Raw genomic sequence first — 26,710 nt, 5'->3', positions numbered from 1 at the left:
CCTCCTGCCTTGATGGCACACTTTACGGTTCTCCTTTATGTCCGACTTCTTTACTGGTTCCTTCTTCTCGGCAGGTCTTCCCTCATCTGCATGCTCTTTGTAACTTCTTCCTTCTCCCTTCCCCCACCCTCTGGACAAATTCACACACTAGCATAGCTTTTACCATGACTTTCCTATTAGTAACACCTAAAACTACCTTTAGCATTGACGCATACCACGAGGTTAATCATATATTCATAACATTCCTGTGGGTACACATCAAACCCAACATGATGAACGCAGAATTCACTACCTTCTGCACAAAGCAGTGACTTCTCCTTTTGCCAGTTGGAGAGCACTAGGATTTTAAAGATTTGAGCTTAAAACCACATACTTCAGGGCTGGTGCTGTGGTGCAATGGGTTGAACTGCTGCCTCATATAGGCACCGGGTTGAGTTCTGGCTGCTCCACTTCTGATTTAGTTCCTTGCTAATGCAGCTGCAAAAGCAGCAGAAGATGGCCTAAGTCCTTGGGCCCCTGCACCCATGTGGGAGACTCAGATGAAGCTTCTGGCTCCTGGCTTCAGCCTGGCCCAGGCTTGGCCATTGTGGCCATTTGGGGAGTGAACAAGTAGTTGGAAAATTGATCTCTCTCTCTCTCTCTCCTCCTCCTCTCTTTCAAATAGATAAATGTTTTTAAAAAATCATAAACTTTGGGGCCGGCTCTGTGGCGCAGTATGTTAATCCTCCGCCTGCGGTGCCGGCATCCCATATGGGCGCCAATTCCAGTCCTGGCTGTCCCTCTTCCAATCCAGCTCTCTGCTATGGCCCGGGAAGGCAGTGGAGGATGGCCCAGGTCCTTGGGCCCCTGCACCCGTATGTGAGACCAGGAGGAAGTACCTGGCTCCTGGCTTCGGATCAGCACAGCTCTGGCCGTTGCGGCCATCTGCGGAATGAACCATCAGAAGGAAGACCTTTCTCTCTGTCTCTACCTCTCACTGTCTGTAACTCTACCTCTCAAATAAATAAATAAAATCTTTAGAAAAAAATCATAAACTTCAACAATTCCTTATCTATCTTCACTCCAACCATTATCCTATTTGCTGAATTCTGATAGTTCTATCTACTAAATCTTTCAATTAATTGATTAAACCCCAGACTTCTTATATTGCAATTATGTACTTGGATCCCAACAAACTCTTCCAGTTTTGTCCCTGGCTGTGCCTTGACATGTGGCTACACTTTATCTATAAACAGCATGGGTTACAATTCCTGTAAATCTGTCTCTTGTTCTCCCAACTCTGTGCCTCTGTAACTATTTCTTCCATGTAGGCTGGCACTGTAATGGCAGGACTCAGCACAAAATTAAAATGTTGGAGTCTTTGTTGGAAAAGTAGGAGAAAGGTACCTTCTGTTAAAAATACTAAAATATAAAGCTTTTTACATTTTCCCCCGTGCATCCCCTCTGCTCATGCACACGACTGCCTGTCCTGCTGGATCTCGGAGAACACAGCTCAGAGGAGATTCTGAGAATTTCAAGGTGGTGACAGCAGAGCACCTTGTAAGCACAGCATCTGCAGAGCAGAGGCATCCACGTTGTCTTTTGGGAAAGCAGGAGGTGCCCCGTGTCTGTAAAAAACACGTAGTAGTCAACATAAAAAAAGTTCCCAAGACTTTGGTGACTGCTTTTACCATTATTTTGCCGAGTAGGGTTGTGTTTGCGATGTGACAGTGTGTGTGACTGCAGGAGTCACAGCCCCCAGGTCAGCCTTGCTTTCCCCGCTTCTGTGACTTTCTGGACTCTGCACACTCTCCAAAAGCGAGCCATAGGGTGCCTGTGCATGGTCGTTGACGCACTGTCCACACTCTGAGCTTCCCTTCTGCTTCCTCCAAGATGGCCACAGTGGTTGCCTGAGAGCACTTGGTGGCCTCCCTAAGAACCTGTTTTCCCATTCCTGTCAGCTAGGGCCACATCTCTGTTCATCCTGGAATCCACCAGGAGCTACACAGAATAATTGCTTAGTAACTGAGTGCTGAGAACGAACAGAGAACAGACGAAAAGCACTGCTGTTGTTGAAGCTATTTGCACATTCCCCTGACCTTCATTCTTTTTTCAGAGCAGGGCTCACTGCTAATTCAAAAGCTCATGTTTACCAGTTGGGTGGCAGGTGCCTCATTGCCTTCCTTTTCCAAATTAATCTTTACATTGACCTTTTAAAGGCCATTCCCTTAAGAGATTACCATTGAATTTTGGAAATGGATGAATGTTATGTAGATTTAAAAAATATATGAATTCACTAATCTATTAAAGTATTCGGATCACAATCTTTTTTGGTTAAAAAACTCTTTTGATGAAGAAAAAGAAGTGCTTCCGGAGACACTTTTTAATGTTTTACTTTAGAAACCTGATTTCATAGTAGTGCCTGTCACACAGTGACTCTGGGAAAATTCTGTACATTTACGTAGGTGATCAAAGATCTTCTTGGAACTTCTTTGATACAAAATTTGAACCTCAGGGTACAGCAAATTAGGCTGTTGCGTGGAATGCCCACATGTCATATCACAGCGCCTGGCTTGAGTCTCAGCTGTTTTGCTATCCATCTGGCTTCCTGGTAAAGGTGCATCCTGGGAGGCAACAGATGACACTCACGTACTGGGCCCCTCCCACTCACCCGAGCGGGAGACCCAGATAGAGTTCTAGTCTCTGGCTTCGGTTTGGCTCAGTGCTGGCTGCTGTGGGCACTGGGGGAGTGAATCAGTGGATGCATGATCGCTCTCTATTGCTTTGCCTTCGGAGTAGATGAAAATCAGTAAATATGAAAAAAAAAATAAAAATAAACAAAGATGAATCTCTTGATAAAACCCTTAAACTTTCTGCCTGTCAAAAAAAAAAAAAAAAAAAAAAAAAAGGAAAAACCCTTAAACTTTCCACTGTGGCTGAATATATCACCCCAAGAACAGTTCACCATTCCCACACTTCCCACACAGATGCACACGTCCATCGTTCTGCACATTTTGAGTTGAAAAGTGGGAAAGCTCCTTTGGCTTATGAGATAAGCTGCTTTTAAGAAACACAGAAAATGGGACAAATGTAAAGAGCAAACACTGGTTAAAAAAACGCACCACGGACACTGCATCACTAAGAAAGCCAGTAACTTTACTGAATTGTCTGCAAAATACAAATTATACCTTATTTCCAGCAGGAGAAACTTTTGAAAATTTCCCACTTTTATTCACTACAGACAGCTGAATGAAGTCCCTTGAGATATACAGATGTGGTTTAACTTAGTTATAACATCTTGTCCTCCAGTGGCGACAAAGTCCAGCTTATGCCGCTGTGAGCCTTTATTCGAATATTTGTTGCAAATGCTTGTATGCCCTCATTTACAAGCTATTTTAATTACTGTCATTGAATGGAAACAAGTCCCCAGGAAAAGAAAAAAGAAGAAAAATGATACAGCAAACGATCGAAGCAATCCAAGGCCTCTGCCTACAGTGACCCACCTCCACTTGGCTCCAAGATTCCCCTGGCACTGCATTCAGCCCCAACGGAACCCGCCACTCAGCTGACCGCTCGGAATGACACTGAGGTATGACTCAATCTGAGGTATGAACAGGGAAGGCAAAAATGCAATACCCGATTATGCGAATCACCGAAATGGACAAATTGAATGCAGAAGATATGTGGCTTGGATTGCTGCACATCTTTGGTTAAAACATATGAAGAAAAGCCTTAATTACATCTATAGTCTGAAGCATTCTAACAGACACCAGTATTCCAGCAATCTTCAAAAGACCTGTAGTGGCAGGAAATTAGTGCCACACAAGTGACAACAGCACAGCAGATGGCACGGGCGGGGGTGGCTGAGATGCGCCCTGCTTAGGCAACAGCCTCTACTGAGGGTCCCAGTGACTGCTGCTGCTTCTAAAAAAAAAAAGATTTTTTTTTTTTTAAAGAAGGAAATACAAAGCATTTACTCTCTGGAAAAACAAACACAAACATCAAGGGGGCAAAAAAATTCTATTTCTAAGTTCAAAGATGGGTGTGCAAGAGAAACAAATCTGTAGAAGTGTGAGAGGGCAAACATTCTTTTAAAAAGTGTGTTGGATTTTTGTTGTTGTTGTTGAATTTTCACTTTAGTTAACTTTTAAGTGATCTGAGGATGACAGGTATTTTCATATTCATCATTACAAAATGCTAAATTCCATCTTTGGGAAAAAATAAGTCATTTTACTAAAAAACACAATTTTTAAAAAGGTTGAAATCAACAGCGTCCATGCACCAATGCATACAATATACAGGCTGTGCAGCTAGCTAGCTGCATCACTGTGAATGGTACTGAAGCTTCATGTCTCCCCAAAATCGTTTCCAATAGGATTAGATGTAACAACGCTTGTAGCTGTGTAAAGTGCCACTTCGGGTTCTCTCACTTGCAATGAAGAATGTTGCCTATGCCTAGAACGTTACTCTAGGACATGGGTTATGCAAAATAGCACTCCCACAGGGCTCTGCCCTAAACGGCTGAATACAAAGGATCTGTTGTGATAAAAACCATGTTAGCTTTCCAAATACAATTAGTGATAAGTTGCAGATAAGGTATAAGGGTAAAGATAGACAGCAATTGTTTACAGAAAGTGACTCTTCACAATCAAAATTGTGCTTCTTCTCATTAAATCATCTTTAAAAAATGCTCCCATTATCACTCTGCTATCTTGCCACCACTATGTATGACTTCCGCAGTGGGAACAAGAGATGACTGGTATCCATTTTTAAGTGATTCTGTTCTTTTCATGCTCTTATAAAACTATTGTCAGAACTGCTATAAATAGCCAAGGCTTCTGCTGGTACTTTCGCTCGTTTTATCTTCAGCATCAGAAATTCACTTTTTCTTTGTTGCTGAGGCAAATTGCAGGTAAAAAAATTAATATGGCTATTTCTTCATATTTTAGTAGAATGACCCTTTCCCACCCACTGATATGAGTCTACTGATATCAATGAACAAAAGTGTTTTCAAGTGACAAAGAACATTTGTGACATGTTTGCATATTTCATACACATCAAGTCATAAGGATGGGTTGAAGGATGGCATCAAGTTTATGATGAGGAAAATGACTGACTTCTTTTTTTCCCCGTGTGTGTGTGTGTGTGTGTGTGAGTGTATTTTCAGGGATGGTTTTCTGTTTTTCCTCTGCATAAATGTTATTTCATGTTCCACGGACACCTTGAGTAGTGGGATATATATATGAAATGGTTGATAGATTCTTTTTTTTGTTTGTTTTTAGCATATAAAACATTAGTTAGTACAAGGCAGGCTAGCATCCTATATGGATACAACCAAAGGTGCACTGTGGTCTAATTGTGAATTTCAGATCAAGTTAAGAAAAATATAGCCTAGTTAATAAGGTCTCCTGGCTTCTGCCACCCAGCGGCAGCCTTTCACAATGAGACGTGCATAGCAGCTATGCAGGTGAAAGAAAACAGAAGTGGATAAGAAATGTCCTGCACATGACAGAGCAAGTGCTCACAGATCACTATCTGTATCTTCTTTGCTGTGTATGTCAATGCATATGATTGGAGATGAATCGACAGATCTTCACATTCCAAGAGAAGAAAAATCATTCCTGGACTAAAATATCTTTTATACAATATAATGACTTATTTTTTTTTTATGGCACTCACTTTTTAAAGGGTCTGAAGATTATTCCCTTATAGACAAGTATTAGACAAGAGTTATATTTTCTTGGAAATTTTTTTTTAAAAAAAGGGACATAGAGAGGTTCTTTAATGGGATTTCTTGAAATGGCTATTAAATCTCTTTATTGAAGAAAAAAATAGATGACATACATGCTTTATGCAGAAGTGACATTTGGGGGTCTGACACACTGGCATTGTTCAAAAACAGTCCTATATTGCTGACAAGATTGCTAAGGGTCAGTTAAAATAATTAAAACCGGATGACGAAGTAACTAGCCCTTTCTCTCCCTGCTTCCTTCTGTCTAGCACCCCGGCTTTTACATTTGTCTTCTGTGGGAGTTTGCAACTCACTCACCGAGTAAACTCTATATCGCGTGTTTCTGGGGTCCTATTTGCAGGGCACGTACCCCAACATGGCTTCTCTATTCTGGGTATATTTCTAAAAAAAGCATGTCAAATTCTAGGCTGACAACCAACCACATGATTTGGGAAATGGGCAAGTTAGGATGTGCACTTACTGAATTCCAAGAGGCATGGTGAAATGTTGAGATCAGAAAGGGGCCCTGCATTTGATGAAAATGCAAAAAACAAAACAAAAAAATCGCATGAAAGAAACCAATTCGTATATACAGTGGATGTCAGTTGACCCGGTAGATTGTTAATGTATTAGAAACAATTTAGGGTGTTGCGATGTGATATGTTCTAACCCCACAGGTTATCCTTTTGACAGCTGACCTTGAACTTATAAAATGTATGCAGAGAAAAGAAAACAGAAAGAAAATAGTTACTCAAATGTGCAATTGCACAAATATACCCCCCTCCCGCTATTAAGGTAACAAAACTTCTGCTATGACCATAATATTATATATATTAGAAAGCTATACACAAGCATGTTAATTTCACAGATTTTTTTAAAAGATTCTTAATATTTTATATAATTAGAAATACACATTTCAAAAACAAAACTTCTACAAAGAGAAAACAGTTATCTTGGTTAGCAAAGCATGGAGATCTTCATGGCTTAGGGTAGTGCTTTCTATACAAAAAGTCCTTTTTGGTTTTTTCAGGACTGTTTTTAAAATATGAGCGAAGCTATCGAGGGGAAAAAACACATTTTGGCTTAAGTAAACTACAAAAAGCCACAAATGCTTTGCAAACTCTGTCTTACCTTTTATATGAAAATAAGCAAAATGTAATGTACATATTTTTATAGTTTTTATTTAATAAGAGATGCAGACCCAGATTTATTTATTTATTTAATTAAATACGTTAGCCCTCAAACTCCACATATTTTGTTTGCTTTTTTTTTTTTTTAATAGGTATGGTCCTCTTTTAATGGTCTCTGATCCTTTTCAATGAGTGCCATACGCCAATGACATGCCTGCAGGTTTGTGAGTGCGCTCAGATGTCAGGTGACGGGGCGTCTTCCTAACTTTTTCGAATGGCCACCCACTGCCGGGTCTGTCCAAACATCTATACATTTTTTTTCTATATGTTGCATAACAGCTGCTCTCTCTTTCAGTAAAGATCTGCCGCTTTTGGCAAATGTTTCCTTTTGTCTATTTACATGTAAATAACGTTGAACCTGCAACATGACACTATCTATTGTAACATACATTTTGCAAAGGAGCACAACAGTGAAAAGAAGTTAGCCTTAAAATCTATTTTGTACAAGTGTTTTGTTGTACAACTCAAGTGCTAAGCTTATCTCAGCATTTCTGTTTATCTTTATACTGTATCACTGAGGCAATTTAAAAGTACTTTTACAAAACAGAGTACCTGACTTTTTTTTTTTTCCACACACGGCACATATAATGCATATCGACCCCCCTCCCCATTAAGGTATAGCACACACACACACTGCAAGAAAAAAAAAAAACTAGTAAGTAATATGTGATCATGTCGCCCAGCCTTCAGAGAGTCGCATGCGTTTGACCGAAGGGCTTTCTCTTTCGTCCGGCGAAGGTCTGGTGAGTCCAATGGGGGAGTGGAATTCGTTGCGATGATCCTCTCGGTCGCTGCCGTCGTACGAGCTGCTGCAGCTGCTCAAGCTGTCAACAGGAGACCTCCCCGCCTCGTGGCGCGTGTGTGGTGGGTATCTCGAAGGGGTGGTGGTACGGTCTCTAGGAGGAGAAACAGGTTCTGACTTGATGTTGAGGCTTTGAGTAGAAGGCAGGGAGAGATTTGAACTCTGAGATAAATGAGTGCTAGTGCAAGCTCTGTAGGAGGAAAGGAAACCCAGTTACAGATGGAGGAGGCCTGGAGGCCCCAGGAACTCACAATTACATCAAACATCAGCTTCAAGACTCGCGTAGACACCGGAGCATGCCCAGCGTGTGGACAGTGGGCTCGGGAGTGCTTAGGGACACTGCTCTCTTAGGGCAACTGGGGCAGCGAATTGCCTGTGGTGCTGGCGGGGGCCAGGCCTCAGGGAAGGGCTTCCCTGGTCTCTAACAGGCTCCCTCAACGCACAGGTGCAGAGTGGTTGCTGACATGATGTGTCCCTGGCATTTCTCCCTCGACAAGTTCCAAAACTTAACACTCTGAGCCGTCAGACACACTGTCTGGCCTTCGAACTGGACTTTGACTAATGCCTGTTTGAATGTATTTTGCAGAGCTTAATATTGAGATAAATGCTTCCTACCAATGAGTAAGTGGAATCACACAGTCTTTTGGGACAGCAAAGAGAGTTCAAGTCTCAAGTGCACAGAACCCACCAAGTGCCACTCAATACCCACAGCCGGAAAAAAGCTTGGGAGAGGGGGAAGAAAGGGAAGAGGAAGGAGGGACATTTTACATCTGGGTTTGAAACCATTTAGACTTTGTCCACTCTCTGCTAACACTGCTAAAAACCATTTGACTTTTTTCACGCTGTACAGCTGCGGGGATGAGTCCTGCTCTGGTGGGGTCCGTGGACCTCGCTCCCCTGGCTTATCCTGGCCATGGTGATGCATTAGTCTTGCCTAAGGTGAAGGTGCTATGAAGGGAGCAGTGGCCTTCACCGTGTTTATCATCCCCAGTCTTCACCCACACCCCGTGAACATGATTATTCTAACACGGGGGAGAATGTGGCTCCTTGAAATCCTGCTGAGAACAGCAGGAAGCCCCTATGTGTAGATCAACATTCACAAAGCCTGTGACCAGGACAGGCCAGAGAACACGGCCTCCTTCTGCTGTTCTAGATGCTGTGTCTGCACTGACACCCACGGCCACAGCCAGCATTCCTCCACCAGCACTGTCAGGAGGGTGCGGCGGTCTCTCTGGCTCTGAAGAGGCACGGAAAGGAATTATCCCTGCAGACACACCCATCTCAGACAAAGGAGAGCGAGCAAGCCTGTCTACGGATGTGTGCAATTATGCTGCTCCCCACTGGAGACACCTCGGGGGTGGCAACACATCATGAACAGTGAGAGAAAGGGTGTTTGCTTCAGAGGAAAAAGTGGGGTGACGTGGGCTGGCCTTTTGGGGGATGCGATACAGGCTGAAGATGTACTGGCTATAAAATGAGTCAGAACCGAGTTTATCTTTGAGTGATGTTTTATACAAAAGCACCACCTACTGGCAAAGACTCACTTTCCTTCTCTTATTAACACATGAGCTAATGTAGAGAATAATATAAAGGAGAATTATTTCTTTCTCTAATAAGCTTTTCTCTGGCTTTTATGATCTTATACCTTCAAAGAGGCCTTATTATTTGCATCAAGATCCTATGGTGAGTGTATATCATTTTCAATCACCTATTTATGCTTGGAGCTATTTATTTGTAGGTTATTATTTTACAGTCTATATTAGTCTACTAATTTGCTAAGAGTTTTAATTAAATAATTTTTAAATCAAGAAGATACTAAAATAAGGACTGGGGGAGGAACACCTGTATTTCAAAAGGACCCAGAGTGGTGGACTATTTTATCTTGGTTCAAAGTTACTTAATGATTCATTTTGATGTTAGAGGAAATCATCTTTTGATTTCTGAAAGAAATCATTTTCCTGGCTCTGGGTAAGAAAGATTACTTCACTAAAATTTAATTAAATTCTTTGACTATGAATCACACAACTGTTTAATAATAAATGTCAATTAGGAGCTTGAAAATAAAGTGGCATATCAATAAATGCTGTTGTCAACCCTTTGACATTTAGATCATGTCTTCCCAGGCAGGATGGCATGGAAAAATTAGAAAAACAATTGGTAAGTTGGGCTAACATAGGCAACTGAATAAATTCATCAGAAATTAATATTAAAAGGCTGTTTCTAGAACCCAGTTTTTGGAAGCTGCATCATCCACTTATTTTCTTTGTCTTTCTATGTCAACTGCCATGGATGCGTTTTTCTGCATCTCTTCTCCATAAAAGATGTAACTCTGACTGGCCAACCTTTTCTCTACAGAGACTAGCCTGGCTTGTCTTTTGCTGGTATTTCATTTGATACTGAAAGCAAACAGGAAATCTTCTGAGTAAATCTGGGAAATAAATCTGAAGTAACGAAATCTAAGGGATCCCTAGGGCTTAGTTTCATTATGCTATGATGTGGGACAGAAAGTAGGATGGCTAGTCTCTTATCAAACAAACATTTTCTTGAAAAGGAAAAGCAGCATTAAAACCATCAGCTGTCTAAATGCTCGATTCAGAGATAAGCATGTTGGTCTATTTGCTCTTGAGAACCAAGTATAGAGGCAGATAACTGTGGAAGTGGGTAATTGTGAAATAGCTCCTTTGTGTGGGTCAGTGATGAGGAGGTGGATGGAGAAAGAGAAGCAAGGTGAGTGGACAGCCCATATGAAGTCCTGTCTGTAAGTTTTCACCTACTACACATGCCTTTGAATTGGGCAAACATCTATGCTTTCCCATAACTGCTCAGAAATAAAAAATGACTGGAGTTTTATTTAAATTTCTTACTGCTACCATCTGGAAATGAAGACCATCAAACTATATTTAACCTTAAGTTTCAAAATTCTTTTCTAAGTGGCCTCTCTCGTGTGCACTGGACACCACATCTACATGGGTGATGCATGGAAATGCTGCCAAAAAGCCCCCTTTTTAGGGTTGTAGTTGAGAAAAATGTCTGAAGCTTGAGGTTACGTTCTCCAATGTTAATACTCCAACGAGCCCCTTGAATCTCCGTGTTCCTCTGCCAGTTCCTCTGCCAGGCACGCCTCTCCCTGCTTATCTAACTTAGTCAGATAAAGTCAGATACCACATAGTTTCAAAAAAATGGTTGGAACTGGAGAACATGTTGAGTGAAATAAGCCAGACACAGAAAGACAAATACCGCATGTTCTCCCTTCTATGTGGGAGCAAAAACAAAACAAAAAAAACTCCAAAAACGATAAATGTCCGTATTTGGCAGCTTTGCTGAAAATACAGTTTTTTTCTTTTTTTTTTTTGGGTCAAACCCTGTTTCAAATATTTGACAAACAAATGGGCAGGGATTATATACTACTCCAGTATCATGATTTTATGACTATTTTACAATTTAGTCTACAGGAGTGAAGTTGAACATTTTTTCATCTGATTATTGTCTATAGCCCTTGCCTGTCTTTTTACTTTTTTTGTTTGTTGAACTCTTTTAGTAGAGCCATGAAGCCTTTGACTATAATGTAAATTAAAAATACACTGTCCCAAAAAGTAAATAACGTAAAAAAGCACAGCCTTGAACATTTCAAGCTTCAAAGGACAAAAGGGGCCCTTATCCTTTGAAGAATTCTACTGCAGCTTGGCGATTCTGAGAACTGTGGGCTCCACCTGAGAACTCTGGGTGAATCTACTACAGGGTGACCCAGGCTCCGTGCTGCGGGTTCCAGAGTGTCCATCCAAACAGATACGTCTCTGAGAGTACTCTGGCATGGAAAACCCATGGATTCTCTGCTTCCATGTATACTGTAAGGGACTGAAGTAGCTCAGGCATTTCTTTTACATAAATTTAGCAAGTGGCAGTTTTGAAAGAAGAATGTAACATGTCATGGTGTAAGCACAGGATATCCATTTGAAAGAACATTCTTTCAGAAAGCTACTGTGTGCCTGTGTGTGTGTGTGTGTGTGTGTGTGAGAGAGAGAGAGAGAGAGAGAGAGGGAGAGGGAGGGAGGGAGAGGGAGAGAGAGAGAGATTGAGAGAGAGCAAGCAAACCAACACTGGGAAGACTGGAAAGGTCATCCCACGGATCTGAAGGAAACGGGGAGTGATCTCAAGTGTAATGAAAACTCAGAGATGACATCCAGAGTCAGGCTATGCACACGGAGATGGAGCTCTGAGAGACCCCAGGGCCTGAGCCAAATGCTCCCACCTTGGCTGTCATAACTTAGCTTCCTCTCTGGCCCAGGGCTGTCCTTTCTTCCTCATCTATGGAAGCCTCTGTTAGGGGCAGCAGAATTAAAGTCTCCCTATATCACAGTAGAGAGTTAAAATTGTGCCACTGTTAAAGTTGTGTAAGTAGGGGCTGGCCCTGCGGCGTAGCGGGTAAAGCTGCCACCTGTGATGCCGGCATCCCATATGTGAGCCCGTGGCTGCTCCACTTCCAATTCAGCTCTCTGCTATGGCCTGGGAAAGCAGCAGAAGGTGGCCCAAGTCCCTGGGCGCGTACCACCCATGTGGGAGACCCAGAGGAAGCTCCTGGCTTCTGACTTTGGTCTGAACCACCCCTGCAGGTTGCAGCCATCTGCGGAGTGTACCAGCAGATCGAAGATCTCTGTCTCTGTAACTCTGACTTTCAAATAAATTGAGGAAAATCTTGAAAAAAGTATGTAAATAAACTTGTGTTTATATGTGAAAAAGCAAGTTATCAGGCGTTAGCAAAAAAAAAAAAAAAAAAGCAAGCTACATTCAGAGGAAATATGATTTTGACACTGATCATTTCTAGGGCAACCTAATCCTACAAGAGATGAATTTTGTGCAAAATGAGAATGAAAGAGTTACTTTTATTTCTGATAAGAATTATGAAAAGTGATTCACTGCTGAACACAGCACTATGATGCCACATACACATATTTTAAAACTGCCTGAATGGTATTGCATTCTAATTCTACTTGGATAGCTAACATTCCAGAGAAAACTTCAATGTCTTAAAAAGAGAAACTCTGAGGCTGATACATACTTAACATGTTCTCAGAGTTAATGATCTTTCAAGAAATCAGGGCAACAGCATCTTGTGAATTTATTTTACTATTTGCATGAAAGGTTAGACCTTCAATGATTGTGATTAGTGAGTAGGACGCATATAACCAAACAATGAATTGGTGAAGATCTCACAGGCTCACTCATCTACATAAAATCAATACCACCTCGGAGCTGGGGAGCGGCAGAGGAGGGGCAAGAGAAATGTGTTATCAGTGACTCATTCTAACTCATGTTTTATCCTCATCTGCTTAGAAATATGGATCAGAACTAGTTAACTAATAAAATGAACTACTTAATTATAACCAAACGGCTCAGCAGAAAAGTCAGAGTTAGGTGTATAGAATGTTTCTAAAGTATAAGAACTTGTTAACTAAAGATTTTATGACCTCTTAATATTTCCTTTCGAAGATTAATTGCAGTTTAGGAAAAAGTTAAAGTCAGGTCCTCAGTTCATGTTTTAAGCTTTTTTTATTTAAAGGAAATAAAGTATGTTTTATAAGAAGTATTGTGAATTCAGGGTTTTTAGGGGCTTGAATGTTTCATTGACATGAGTCATTTCCATGATAAAGATGTATTTCAAAACTGCCACAAGGGGGCAGAAAGACATATTCTCTGTCTTCAGAAAATATAAATTATTTTTATAACCAAATTTAAGAGTTAGTGTTGCATGTACTAATTAGCAGTATATTCATATATATTTTATATACTCTCTATCAATATGCAACTATCGTATGAGGACAGTATAGGAAGCCTATCAAATTATACTGTTCCTTTGAGTTTTAGGTTAACACTGACAAACTTTGTAGTTTATGCAAGTGAGAAAGATTCTCAAGTATCTCAAAGACTTAAAAACAACTTATAACTATAAACACCCACATCCCACATGAACTGGGTGAAAACTGAGATGAAAATTCTTTGACAAAAGTGGAAACAAATGTAGCCTCAAACAGTAAGAATTCACCTCATTATCACAGAGCCCCCGTCCTCTCAAAGAATAAGGAACGTAGTAACTTAAAAGGTATGGATCTGGCATTTTCCAGTTTTGGTAAAATTGAATCTTGGGACGGGTAGGACACTAGTGCATGCACTCAGAGATCTCCATTGTCATTGTCATTTAACAATGCATTCCAAAGTGACATCACAGAGGAGACAGCGTTGCTTACCCCAACTGACTGAGGGCGGACGGTGGCATGTTATGTAGGTGCTGCTGTTGCCAGCCAGTTACGGAGCCTAGGTGAAGAGCGCTGGCGGCGTTAAACCCAGACAGAGATGACAGGTCTGCGCTGCTCAGAGAATACTCTAGAACAAACAAGGGAACAGGAAGCAAGACTCTGAGCCAGGGAACATCACACTGTAAACAGCACACCTGTTTCAATGTCTAAAGTACTCTGCTACTATTACTTATGGTTGGCAGCATTTTTTTTTTAATTCCAGGAAGAGGCTGGGGATAAAACATCAGGAATATACAGTATACCAGAGCAAGTCTTCATGACAGTTTCCAGGGGTAGAGCCTGCAATTCTAGATTATTACAAAAACCACACCTAGGGGTAATGGGACATATGTATTTGATGATCTAGAAGTGTTTTCTCAATAATTCTGAACGAGCTTTCTTGTACATAAAAGAAATAACAGCTCTATTGCCTTGCCACCATTCTTCCGTTCTGAACTCAGGTTGGCTAAATAGTTCCATCTCTTAAGAAAGAAAAATGTGGGTTTTCACTTTGTCTTAGTAAGGAATAGGAAATGTACAGTGCTCTGGGCCCCACAGCCATTAAATTCAGCTTTCTCATGAAGCAACAGATAATAACTTTTGCATCTTGCTTTTTAATAAAAAGTATGTCATGCACTATTTGCACACGGCCAAGCCACTCACCGGTACCATATGTTGTGGAAATGGCTGATGGATATCCTCCCATTCCTTGTCCTGGTAAAGTAGGGGTTGCCACGGAAACCACCGGGGTAGCCAATGACTGAGCAGACTGGGAGTTATTTATCCTTTGATTCTTTTAAAGTAAATAAAAAGACATTATTGATGGAATTTTTAAAAAAAGTTAAAAATCTTAGATTTCAATGAGTTTTGTACCTAGAGATAACTTGGTATAAAGCTCATGAAATTAATCATTTAACATGTGTCTCTATGAACTCTGCCAACCCTATCATTTACAATCCTTCAAGAGACCAGTTGTTGCCATAGTAACCCATTACATCAGTATCTCCTAGGCAACTGAACTAGTTACAAGTACCATCGCTTTATTATGGGTAAAAACAGACTATGTGGAAAACTGATGAAATATGTATACTGTACTTCCATTGTTTCAGTTTTTATTCAAATGTAAATTAAAAAAAATTAAAATCCACCATGGTGGTTTTTACATTCAGTTCTGTGTACAGCCAGGAGTCGCTGGGTCGGGCTCATGCACAGTGTGCCCAGCAGGTGGTGCTCTGACCACTTCTTCAGGCTCCTGGAAACTTCCCTCAAACTCTGGCATGGCAGCTAACATGCGTTTAACTCTTTGCAGCAAGAAATTCAAGATACACACAAACTTAAAGTCATGACACTCTAATTCTTAGAAAAATAAATACTTTAGTTTTGAGTAACCAAAGACATTGTGTGAGTGTGTGTGTGTGTGCACGCATCTGAATTTTAACTATAAATTAAATCTGCAAACACTGAAAAGCCAGCCTTCAGTTACAGAGGTTGGGGCAGAAACAATAAACAACTGAGCACTCTGTTCACCTGTGAGTGTGACTGGAAATTAATGGCATTTAAGTATCGGTAGCAGAGACAGGCTATGGTCACTTGCAGAGTCTTTCCATTTTATCGGAGCTACCACCTCCCCAAAAGGCAGCTCTGGGGTTTTCTCTGCACAGACCCTCCCAGGGAAGCCCTCTCACCACTCACCAAGAGCAGGTCCACATCCTCAGACTGAGAGCATGGGGAAGGAGTTTGAATGATTAGTGTCGGTAAATATTTATAATTGGGCAAAATTTTTCCAACAAAGGGAAAAGCAGCTTCTGATAGACACAACAGTTTAAACAGTTTTACAACCCAGACTCTGCAGATCACTCCCTACAAAGGCATTCTTTGTTTCCCCTAATGAGGTGTTTGTCTCAAATGTGAAGACAATCTATCCAGTTTTCAGCATAGGTCAGTGTCTCAATGTGCATTATTTTACCACCATGTTTTTGAAAAAAAAAAAAAAAAAAAAAAAAAAAAAAAAAAAAGAAACAAAAAACCAAAAAACCACCACTGCACACAGGAATTCCAGTTGCTGGAGGAAGGGCCCACCTGGCTGCCAGAGGGAGCCCTCACCCACCCCTCCCAAGATCCCTGGGAAAGCATCAGTTGGCGGATGGAGACAGCGGGCATGCATGGCCCACACTGCTTTGCTGTAGCCCTGTGGGAGGTTGGATTTATTGGACCCAGCCTTTTCCAAAGGGAACGTTGCACAGTACACAAAATCTGGGGGGTTGCTGTTCGAATTTCATCTGTACTGTGCCACAATAAACCAAGCAGCTCATAGGACTGCTTTATCCTGAAGCTCGCCACAAAGCAGAGAGGAAAGAAGAAGAAGAAGAAAAATGTGTTTGCAGAATGATCTAAATTTGTCTACTGAATCTTGGTTTTAAACATTCTCCCTCTTAAGCAAAGCTAATTTGGAGAACGTGGAAGTGAGTTTCTTTGTTGCTGAGTGTGGTATTATCTTCATCTTAGAGTTGCAGACACAGGAGAAAGAAAAATGATAGGGGCCGAGGACATTATAGGTATTTACATTTATATTTCTGATCCATTTACTTTTTCTTCAAAGTGCTATGATGCCTCTTTGATCTAAAATAAAAAATCTTTGTTCTTGAAATATCTAGGATTTTTGGCACCATTTTCTTTTGAGAGAGAGAGCTACTGTCGCAGAGGACATATATGGAAAGAGGAATTGCGGCCATACACAATCATACGATGTATTAGATATCGTTGCAAATGCATCGAAGACAGCAATGGCCAATCAATAGGAGAAGATTCATTTAGAAATCATGAAAAGCACTGTTAGCACCTTGAGGACATAAATAGCTCCACACTGTAAAAATACTATGTTATGAAACACTTCATTCCTTATTACTCCGTAAGCTCTGGAACACGTGGCTTGACCAATGGCAGAGTTTGACTTTGTTCTAACTGTGAATTGGAAGCTTTAAAAGGAAACCTTTCCCTTAGTTCCAGAACCCCAGTGCTACGGAGGAGTTGACTGGATGCTGGGTCTATTTTACTTGGAAAAGGGAAATGCAAAGCAGTTACCAGAAATAATAGCTACATCCAAACAGGGCTCCATCAATAGCATGGATGTATTAATTCTGGGGGTGGAGGGGGGTGTCATAAAGTTAGACAAATACAAAAACAGCAAAGCATAGACACAACATTTTCAAGGTTTATTGGAAAACGTAGGTTGGCATTTACCACTGACGGCATCGCGCTCTTGCTGCCTGGAGGGATAAGCACTCGGAGATCTGGTTTACGATTATTCATTCCTAGGTTCATGGGGGGAGGAGATTTCGCTTGCATATTCTTGTTCAAGTTCCCAGGTGAGACCAGCAGACCTGGTGAGTTTCGGGGGTTGCCATATCCGTTCCCTGTGAACATAAAGCAACGATTCGTTCAGGGAGAGATCAACACTCCACGGTGTTTCCAGAGAATGCACACCACACAGGAGTATAATCAGCAAAGCTTCACGGGGAGATACGTGCAGACACGCCGCAGGTTGATGGCTGTAACCTGCACGCTCAGCGTCGCCCAGGCAGCCAATCCTTCAATATTCTTCCAAGGGAAGAGTAAAATCTTTGGACGGGAAGAGAGCTAAGCTACATCAACCTGCTTAGAAATCAGCATACATACATACATACATACATATGTATATATTTTTTTTCCTATTAAAGAATTTCAGGAAGAAAGTCAGACAGTGTGTAGGGCCTAGGGAAAGCACAGAATTGGTTTTGCACTTTAACTGACTAGCTTGGCAGAGGCCTGGCTGGAGTGACTCATTCAGTTCAAGGCTTTGGGTTTTCTTTTGTGTGTCTGTGTGTCCTTAAACGAAGAAAGGGTGTAGCAGCAAGACTGTAATTTCTAGGAGCTGCAGGAGGAGAGGAAGCCATTACACAGTGTGCCATCCAGTTCCCCTTTTCTCTAAGTGACTTCTCCCGATAGTGTATCTTCCACTTACGCACTCCAATGGCAATGTGCATCCTGTAGCCTGGTTCTCCAGCTTGCCCAGAACTTCCCAAACTGAGAGCCCCTCCCAGAGCCACATGAACGGACAATGCCTACACTGAAGTGCTAATGCGTCAAGTATCGTGAGAGCCGGCCAGCAAGAAGATGCAAAGGGTCTTCCTAAGCTCTGGGCGGATGGCCAGAGGATGCAAGACAGGGGCTGGCTACATAAGGGCCTGACGTGCCTCCATGATAATCCAGTACAGACTCAGGGGAAAACACAGAGTGATTGAGACTGCCCAGGTGGGGGTGCCACAGAGTGACCCACCCACATTAGGGGCTACTCAGCTCTGGGGAGGGAAGAGATTACCCAATAAAGTTTCATGGCAGTGATAGAGAGGACAGAAGATCTGCCAGGCTTGCGTCTGGGTGCTGGGCAAGGAACCAGGAAGGGACAGAGAGAGAACAGTTGGGGACACTGTGAGGAACCTGTGAGAAGGGAACCTATGGAAAGAGAGAAGTGCTGGAGACACACCCTCCCCACCTGCACTCCCTGGGGACCCAGAGGTTGGGCTGTGGAGACCTTGAATTCCAGGCTAGAGGGTGCTGGGTTTACATAGTGGAAATACAGGCCCAGGCTTCAGAGTGGTCACAGATCTTCTGACATCGGGGTACTCAAGAATTAGGATGCCTGCAGTGTGGACCTAACTGGAGACACTGTAGTGGCCAGAGAGAGAGAGAGAGAGAGAGAGAGGCAGGAGGGATCACAAGGCACTTGTGCATTTCAGCAAACATCTATGGGAACATCTTTGAAATTAAAACATATTTAAGGCACATTGTGCAACACACGCTTGTTCTTTGTCTCCACAGCTTTACCTGCCTCATTCCAGGCATGAGTGAAAAGGCTGAATCTATAAGACACATCTGCAAGACTAAATCTATCAATCAGATCATGTATAAAGTTTTTGAAGTTGCTGGGAAACAAAACTGAAAAATAAAACAAATGGAAGACTCCTAAAACATGTGCCGAGTACACAGCAGTGGTTTCACACATGTTGGTTCACTCTGAATGGAAACCATTTTTCTATTGTCAAACTTCAAAAAAATCAGCTAAACTCTCCAAAGCTGGATATATGTGTCACAAGCCAAGATTTTGTTACAGTTCATTTGGATGGTGTTGGTGGCAAAAGTGATCACATAAAAAAAAAAAAAAAAAACAGATTTATCTTTTCTCACCAGAACTACAGAGAGTATGTTCACTTAGAAAAACGCTTGATAACATAGAATGCTCAGAGATACTGAACACGTCTTACTGAATCATCGCTGTATGTGTTAGGACCTTTGTTTGAATTGACAGATCCCACTGGATCTAAGGGGAAAGGGAAAACCAAGACAAAATCGGCACTGTTCTGTCAGCTCAAGCTCAGGCGGACACACCAAGTCCACGTGTCACTTCTGTATGAAGCCTCCCTGAGATCTGGCTTAAATAAACAATCAAATGGAAAATTAGCTGGGTAATTTCAAAACAAGGGGAAAAAATAGTCAGTTAAGCAGTGCAATGAAGCTTGAACAGATGAGAAGAAACTAAAACCCCGGCGTGGTAGCTGCCGATACTGGTTTGCATGGAGGAGCTATTTTGCTACAAGGAAGTAAAACCGCCTCGTGAAAAGGTGTCGCCCTGTGATGTGCTGAGCACTGAGCCAGTGTAAGCAAATGGAAACGCTTCACAGACATCCTGAAGAAAGTTTTCTTTGCTTGTTTGCTAATCCTACCGGGAGCTCCGAAATTCCAGCACAGCTTCTGTCTTTTTGTCCATATTTCAAACAATGATTTGGGGTGGCAGAAGAAACATAAAAGTAAATATACCTAACAGTTTTTCATGCAGTAAGCACCTCAAACTCAAGATAATGATTTCAAAGGCATTCTATGTTTCTCTTGGAATATTTCCTGTTATTTCGAGACGATGCCACTTTAGCAAGTCAGTCGTGTCCCTTAAGGTGCTCACATATTTGACGTAAAATATTTTGAACCACGATGAGACTCCTTAATTCATATTTTTAGAGCGTAAAGTTATTTTTAAGAACAAACAAATTCTGCATCCTATGGGCGAATTTCTGCTGTTTTTAGCATATTGTGCCAGTTAGCATTTTGGAGCCGTATAATAACCATTTTTGCTTCCAGCCACCAAATTGTTATTCCTTTGGCGTAGTGCGGATTCAGGAATGCAAGTCTGTGGATCCTAAACCAGCGATAGAGAACCCTATCATTTGAAAATCACTGATGAATACAGGCGTGTGGTTGACTGCTAAGGAGAGCCTGCAGTTAGACGGGCTGGGTCCCCAGAGCCGCACCCTCACTCTGAGCGCTGCGGCCTGGGCCCAGGCTGCTGTCCCACCTTAAGATAAATTCACCAAAGAGAACGGTCTCATTTAAACTCGGGGGCCGGGGAGGCGGGAAACACCCCACCCCACAAGCCTCCAGTACCCAGACTGTACCTTTCTTCACGCCACGTTTTAAAATTATCCTCAGCCCGGACGCTGATCACTTTAGACGTGACCAAATGCAGATGTCACCTTGCCCTGACCACTTCAAAGCTCCAGAATTACAAAGAGCGGGTGAGTGAGTGGATCGCCTGATTAGAGATTATGAGAAAGTGAAGACCGGACTGCTGCCGAGTCTAATGAAGTTTTCGCGTTGCATCTGATTAAAAATATGACTGCTCGTAAAACAGTTCGGACATTCATGAGCCAACTCACATAAAGAATAGCAGACTCTTCCGCTATGGGTTACAAGTTTGTAAACACTCATATTAAAATCAGTGTAAATATACACAACTTGAAATGCGGTGGTAGGAGGATAAGAAGGGCTTTCTCCCCTGCTAACTTGAAGACACTTGTTGCTTTTTAATGTTTCTTTTTTATTGACTCCTATTTTAAGAAGCTGTAAATTCAGCGAACATATTCCTGGCTTCAGATATTACGAGGAAGGCATTTTGCCTTGTCTAAGAGAGCCCAGCTGAGCAGGCAGCTCTCTTTGAGCCTGAAGCCCCAACACTTTCTTTTATTTGGACTTTTAGGCATTATGAATCTTTTCACTTGCTTTTTTTTTTTCTTTTCCAAGACATTCAATGATCAATATGAGCATATAAAACTAACAAGTATAAAACCAACAGGAGGCCAAGAAACCAGGGCTAATTCTATCATCGACATACTCTTTTTAGAATCTCCCACGTTGACACCTCTGACCAAGCTCTTGTCTTCTGCCATCTCCATATCCAAAAAGATACCTGGTCTTGCTCAGATTTCTTCAGAAATGCCTGTCTCTCCTGCACTGTCAACACCCAGGTTAGGCTTTTACCACTACTTCGCTAAGTGTTTCAATTACCCCCCACCTGGTCCCTGGGCGCTGGCTCTCTTTGCAGGCCCTGAGATGAGCTTCAGAAGGTATGGGTGACTTGAAGTTTTTTTTTTTTTGCAAACTTTGGCACATGGTTGAAATATTAACCGGCTCAGCCTGGGAGATCTTTCTCAACTGTTTCTTCCATCACATTTCACACTGCTGGGCCAGTGTTCTGCCTGCCTCTCAGGACTGCCTATGGTTGAGCCACTCCATCTATCTAACCCAGCTTCCCAGGCTCACAGGGCTCTCTGCACACACCCCAGGCTTTGCTCCAGCAGATCGATGTCCAGCTGCATTTGCGCTTGGTTAATTCAAATCCATCTTTTAAGGAGCACTTGTAGTTCCAGCTCCTTCATGATGCCTTTAAGACCTCACAAACCCACTCTCCTCTCAACCCCTACTGCAATTAGAGCCAGTGACGTCACACAATGCTTGCGCGTTTAAACGCTTCACGTGCTTAAGAAACGGATACATAGAACGTGCTAGAAAAGTCAAGAATTATCCGGGAATGGCACTGAAAGTTAAGCAACCAAGGGAATGTGAGGTGAGAACTGAAGACATAATGAGTAACTTGTTAAGTTCAAACATCAAGAGTCTCTCCTCTTCATGCTACTTGAGAAAATTTTCTAATTTAGATAATGACTGCATACTGATGACCAAGTACACCATTGAGACAAGCTGCTTATCAACCATATCCTCTGAAAGTCAGGAAGTTAGACAAGTGCCCACCTACTAAATTTGTTTATAGGGAGTTAATTGAAGCTTCTTTTTCACCTGTTGCACGTGTTAATTATTTCATAGCACATTACCTTAGTTAACTGCAAGTGGTAAAATCAAATAAGGGAGATATTTTCCCTAATGAAAATAGAAACTTTAACGAGACATCTATCTTTGCTTCCAATTGACAAGTGTTTACTGTCATGGGTTGTTTCTGTATCAAGGTAAATCTCAACCAGAATTTACTCATACAGAGTTGTTCACACAAAGATGGGAAGCATGAAGTCCTGGGAAAAAGAATCGTGGGAGGGCAGAAATTATGAATGAACGGGATTTTTATCAGATGGTTGCAAGAAAGACATCTTGGACACAGGGGATGCACAACAAAGAGATCTGAGAGTTGCATCTGTATTTGGGAAACACGAGCATTTCTGTGAAGGGAAAATATTGCGTGCTTTAGAGCATGCAGCTCCCACATGTGGAATAAGTGGCCGTGGCTCACGTGGACCTCTCCAATGATGTTAACTTCACGCTGTAGACTACAAAGCAAACCACTAAACTTTCGCCAAACTTCATCCTGTAGAAAGTAAGCAAACAGGGGCAGGTGTCTGGCACAACTCTTAGGTTGCTGCTTGGGATGTGCACATCCCATATTGGGGTGCCTGGTTGGAGTTGTGGCTCCTCTGCTTCTGATCTGCTACCGTGCACCCTGGGAGGCAGCAGGTGATGGTTTGAGTTCCTGCGTCCCTGCCACCCATGTGAGGATGTCTGATGGAGCTCTGGGCTCCTGAATTTGTTCTGACCTAGCCTTGGCAGTTGCAGGTGCTTAGGGAGTGAATCTGTGGATGGAAGAGATATTCTCTCTCTGTCTCTGTCTCTGTCTGTCTCTGTCTGTCTCTCTCTCAGACGCATAGATGGAAGAGATTCTTATTCTCTCCATTCCTTGTTTCTCAAGTAGAATAAAAATTTAAAAATATTTAAAAAATGATAAAGTAACCTAATACTAAGAAACAAAAGTGTAAAAGCAAAGTGAGCAGTCACAAGACTTCTGAGTGGTTAGTTGTGTTACCTGGGTGCTGGGAACGTTACAACAGTGGCTGGGGAAAGTAGAGAGTAAAGGGGGTTTGACTGCTGCGAGGGACGCTTGCCAGGATGTACCTGCTACAGAAGACACTGAGCATGAGGTCTGAAGGAGGTTGAAGAGGTAGAAAGGTTTACAAGGCTGGCTGGAGTTGAGGAAAGACGTAAAGCAGATAAGCCCAGGTTCTAACCTTGATGTCTCCGTCAGATGCAACCCTACTGAGTCTTCTTGGCTTTCTCAACATAAGTAATTATTTCACTAGCATCAGAGAAGCATAACAGTAATCCAGATCAGAGGCTCTCAGATCTTCATCTGAGGCCGCCATCACCAACACAACCATGCAACATCAGTGATAGCAAACACTGTATCATAGATTTGCCAGTGCCAAATTAACTGCCCTGAACAGAGCCAGGCACCTGGTAACTGCTATATAAGCATTTGATACTACCCAAGGCTACCTTTACTCCTCACAAGGACAAGCCTGGAGGTACTACATAATGAGAAAACTCAGCACAGAAAGGCCCAGTCTCTCGCTTAGCACCAAACAGTTTCCAACTGGTGGAGTCTTGACTTGAACCCATCAGTGGGTCCACAGGTGCACGCCCTGAAGTGCAACATGACACCGCTCCTTGAAAACCGGTCACACTGAGATTCTGAAAGCCTTTCTGTGTCACGTCTTACTCTAGTCCTACAGCAACATAAAGGAAGAGAAGAAACAACTGATGCGTGAGACCCAGGACAGGAGACTCAAGGTTCTCATGAACCAAAAGTGTTGTGGAGGTCTAAAGCACGCACTCTGGAGTCAACTGGGCCATCAACCACAGGAGTCTCTGTACACAAGAAGCTGAACGTGCATAAAGGGGCCCAGAAAAGTGGTGTTCTAAACCATACTTCTGGTCTCATTTGTACTTGTGAAAAGGGAATAATAGGTTAACTACAACGAAGACCAGAGCAGCTGCTTAGCTTGCAGGGCACTGTCTGGAGTAGATGATTAAACATGCTTTTAAAAGTAGATTTTGTAATGTTTTAGTCAATAATCCGCTCCCTGTTAATAGATGCAGAGGCTAACAATGCTCTCCTACTTCCTGTCAGCGTAAGAGACTGGCTCCTATCAGAACCACTCAACCTGACAGTGAAATGTCTACGATTGTACAGTATCCGCCACTAGTTGTCACCCGGAAAACAACTCCTAATATAAATAAGTGCATCCAATTGCTCTGTTCAGTAATCTGTAAATAGTGTAATCTGTGAACAATATCTGAATTCGGGGAATTTGGAGCTGTCTCAGTTCAACAATGAGCTAAACACATAGCTGGGACTTGGATGGCCTGATTTGCTCTTTCACAAGAAAATATTGTACCCACTGAGATTTTTTTCATTAAACAATTGAAAAAGTGTTTACAGTCCACTACGTATTGAATAGAAGATATCACATACACACTAATGATCATTCCCATCAATTCATTTGACATCTGACAAGTTTTAAGATTAATAGTTTCCAATATCAAGCTGCTGTTTTGTGTCTCATGTGGACATATATCTTTTTGAAGAAAATTATTTTAAATTGTATACAGTAAACTGGTTCAGACAACTCCCTACTATACTGGAAGTAATCCTCAAGTATTTGTGTTTTTTTTTTTTTAGTAAAAAAGTATGCCTCTCTAGATCATAGTCCTACACTCAGTTGTGCCCTAAGAGTCTGGAAGCCTCTAGGACTGCTTAGCTATTCAGCTAATAGGAATCACAATCAGATTTTCCCTTCTTTCAGGGAAAAGGAGATCTCCTACCCCAGACAGCTCTAGAAGAGGCAACCACAAACACTGGGGGCCAGAAATCTGGGAATGATGAAAATGTCAAGATATCTCATGTAAATCAGGGAGAAATCAGACTTCTGACTCGTATCCTCACAAGCCTCCTGGTTACAGCCTCTGAAATGCAAAACTGAGTTGCCACTCCTTCTGGGGGTTTCTTAGGGAGAAATATAATAATGCATAATGCTATACTATGAAGAAACTCCTGTGCAACTTCAGCCTCTACCATGGTGTATTCTTAGAAAAGAACCCAAGACACACCAAAGCCAAGACTATTCTTGGCTGTACCATTCCAGGGCCAGCAGACGTTCTAAAAAGAGCCCGTCTCTTCTGCTTGACCATGTCACCTGATGCTGGGCCAGGCTCCTGCGGTCTTCTCATCTAGCCCGCTTGTCCTGGGCATCTCCCGGACTGGGTCTCGTTTAGCGGTCTTTTGTGAAATTAAGTCTATCTGTCAGTTAGACACTGAACAACAGACTATCAGCTCTGGGGTGCGAGGCAGAAGCACTTTTACTTATTGCCGTGTGGTTTTCCCAAAGCCTCAGGGTCCATAGCTTGAGCGAGGTCTGGGTCAGCAAACCACTTCTGCATTCATCCCAGCTTCGGGCAGAAGAGGAAGCTGAGGCGCCGGCACTCCCGGGATGTCACTGGGATGCTCCGTCAGGGAGCCGAGGAGCCCAGATTGGAAAACAAAATGGAGGCTGCTTCCACGGTGTTCAAAAGCCAGATGTCTGAGACTTGGCGGGCACCCTGCAATTCTCCCTCTCCCTCACAAAGGCTCCATTTGCAAATAGGGAAGAGATGGACAATTGGATGCTTCCAGTGTGCAAGGCACTAAAATATCCTCTGCTTTGAGGGCCGATTTTCTGAAGGGATAGTTTCCAACTGCACCATAAAAATGATATGGAACCTTGCTATCTTAAAAAAAATTCCACTTAACAGTGAATGATAGATTTATGACTCATTTAATTGTTCACTCTTGCGATTTGGGGGCTGTCTCTTTGCTAAAAATGAGGGGGTGTCTTCATTATTGACACAATCGCTCATTCTTTCAGTCATTTTTATAAACAAAAATATTGAGACAGTAGAAATTAGAGAGAACGTGACAGAAGAGAAAGAATAATTACTTGTGGTTTTAACATTTACACAACTGCTGCGAACACATCAGAAGTTCGTCACGTTCACAGTGAAATGTACTGCACTGCACCGTGTCGCTCTGCTGTCTGCTTCAGATTCATACACCTGCTCTGCTCCCAGCTCCGGACGGGGGCCACACATGAGATCTGCAGAGTGCACCAATGGGCGACTCACTCACTGCACATTTCAGAGGAACGGCTAGACTCGCTCTCAACCAAGGCTATAGATACTTACAACACAAAACATAGCTAACATTCCTTCACAAGCACTGACTCTTGGGCAGACAGTACTAGGTGCTTTTCGTTGGCTATCTCATTTACTGCTCCTACCGCTCCTGTGAATCGAGATTTCACAGACTTTTCAAGGCCAACAATGCCGTTCCTGAAATAATTCGTATGTCACACACTTTTCTTGGCCGTTGTATTATTCTCAATAGTCGCATCTGGAGCATTTCCCCAAATTACTGCCTGAGCATGTTTTGCTCCACCATTTTATAGCTTTCACCAAGCCGCTTACTATTAGAACCAACGAAAGAGCCTTTCTTCGTGTGGACTAACACTACCACGTTCAGATATGTAAAATGACT

At 42.3% G+C, this 26,710-nt stretch overlaps 1 protein-coding gene across 3 annotated transcripts in view; it reads right to left on the bottom strand.

Moving 5' to 3' along the window:
* Window positions 1-5,738: 5,738 nt before the first annotated feature.
* MEF2C (myocyte enhancer factor 2C) overlaps window positions 5,739-26,710 on the bottom strand; it is a 154,637-nt gene continuing 133,665 nt past the window's right edge. For 2 of the 3 annotated variants that reach the window (XM_062211906.1, XM_062211905.1), the window contains exons 7-10: window positions 17,233-17,405; window positions 14,656-14,785; window positions 13,945-14,080; window positions 5,739-7,892 (exon numbers count right to left, since the gene is read on the bottom strand). In XM_062211906.1, coding sequence (XP_062067890.1) covers window positions 7,571-7,892; window positions 13,945-14,080; window positions 14,656-14,785; window positions 17,233-17,405 — 761 coding nt within the window. In that variant the 3' untranslated portion in view covers window positions 5,739-7,570. The remainder of the gene's footprint in view (window positions 7,893-13,944; window positions 14,081-14,655; window positions 14,786-17,232; window positions 17,406-26,710) is intronic. The other variant, XM_062211907.1, reaches the window with a different exon arrangement.

Source organism: Lepus europaeus, chromosome 15 (genome assembly GCF_033115175.1).
Source record: "Lepus europaeus isolate LE1 chromosome 15, mLepTim1.pri, whole genome shotgun sequence".
NCBI lineage: Eukaryota > Metazoa > Chordata > Mammalia > Lagomorpha > Leporidae > Lepus > Lepus europaeus.
This window is presented reverse-complemented; position numbering and strand designations above follow the sequence as displayed.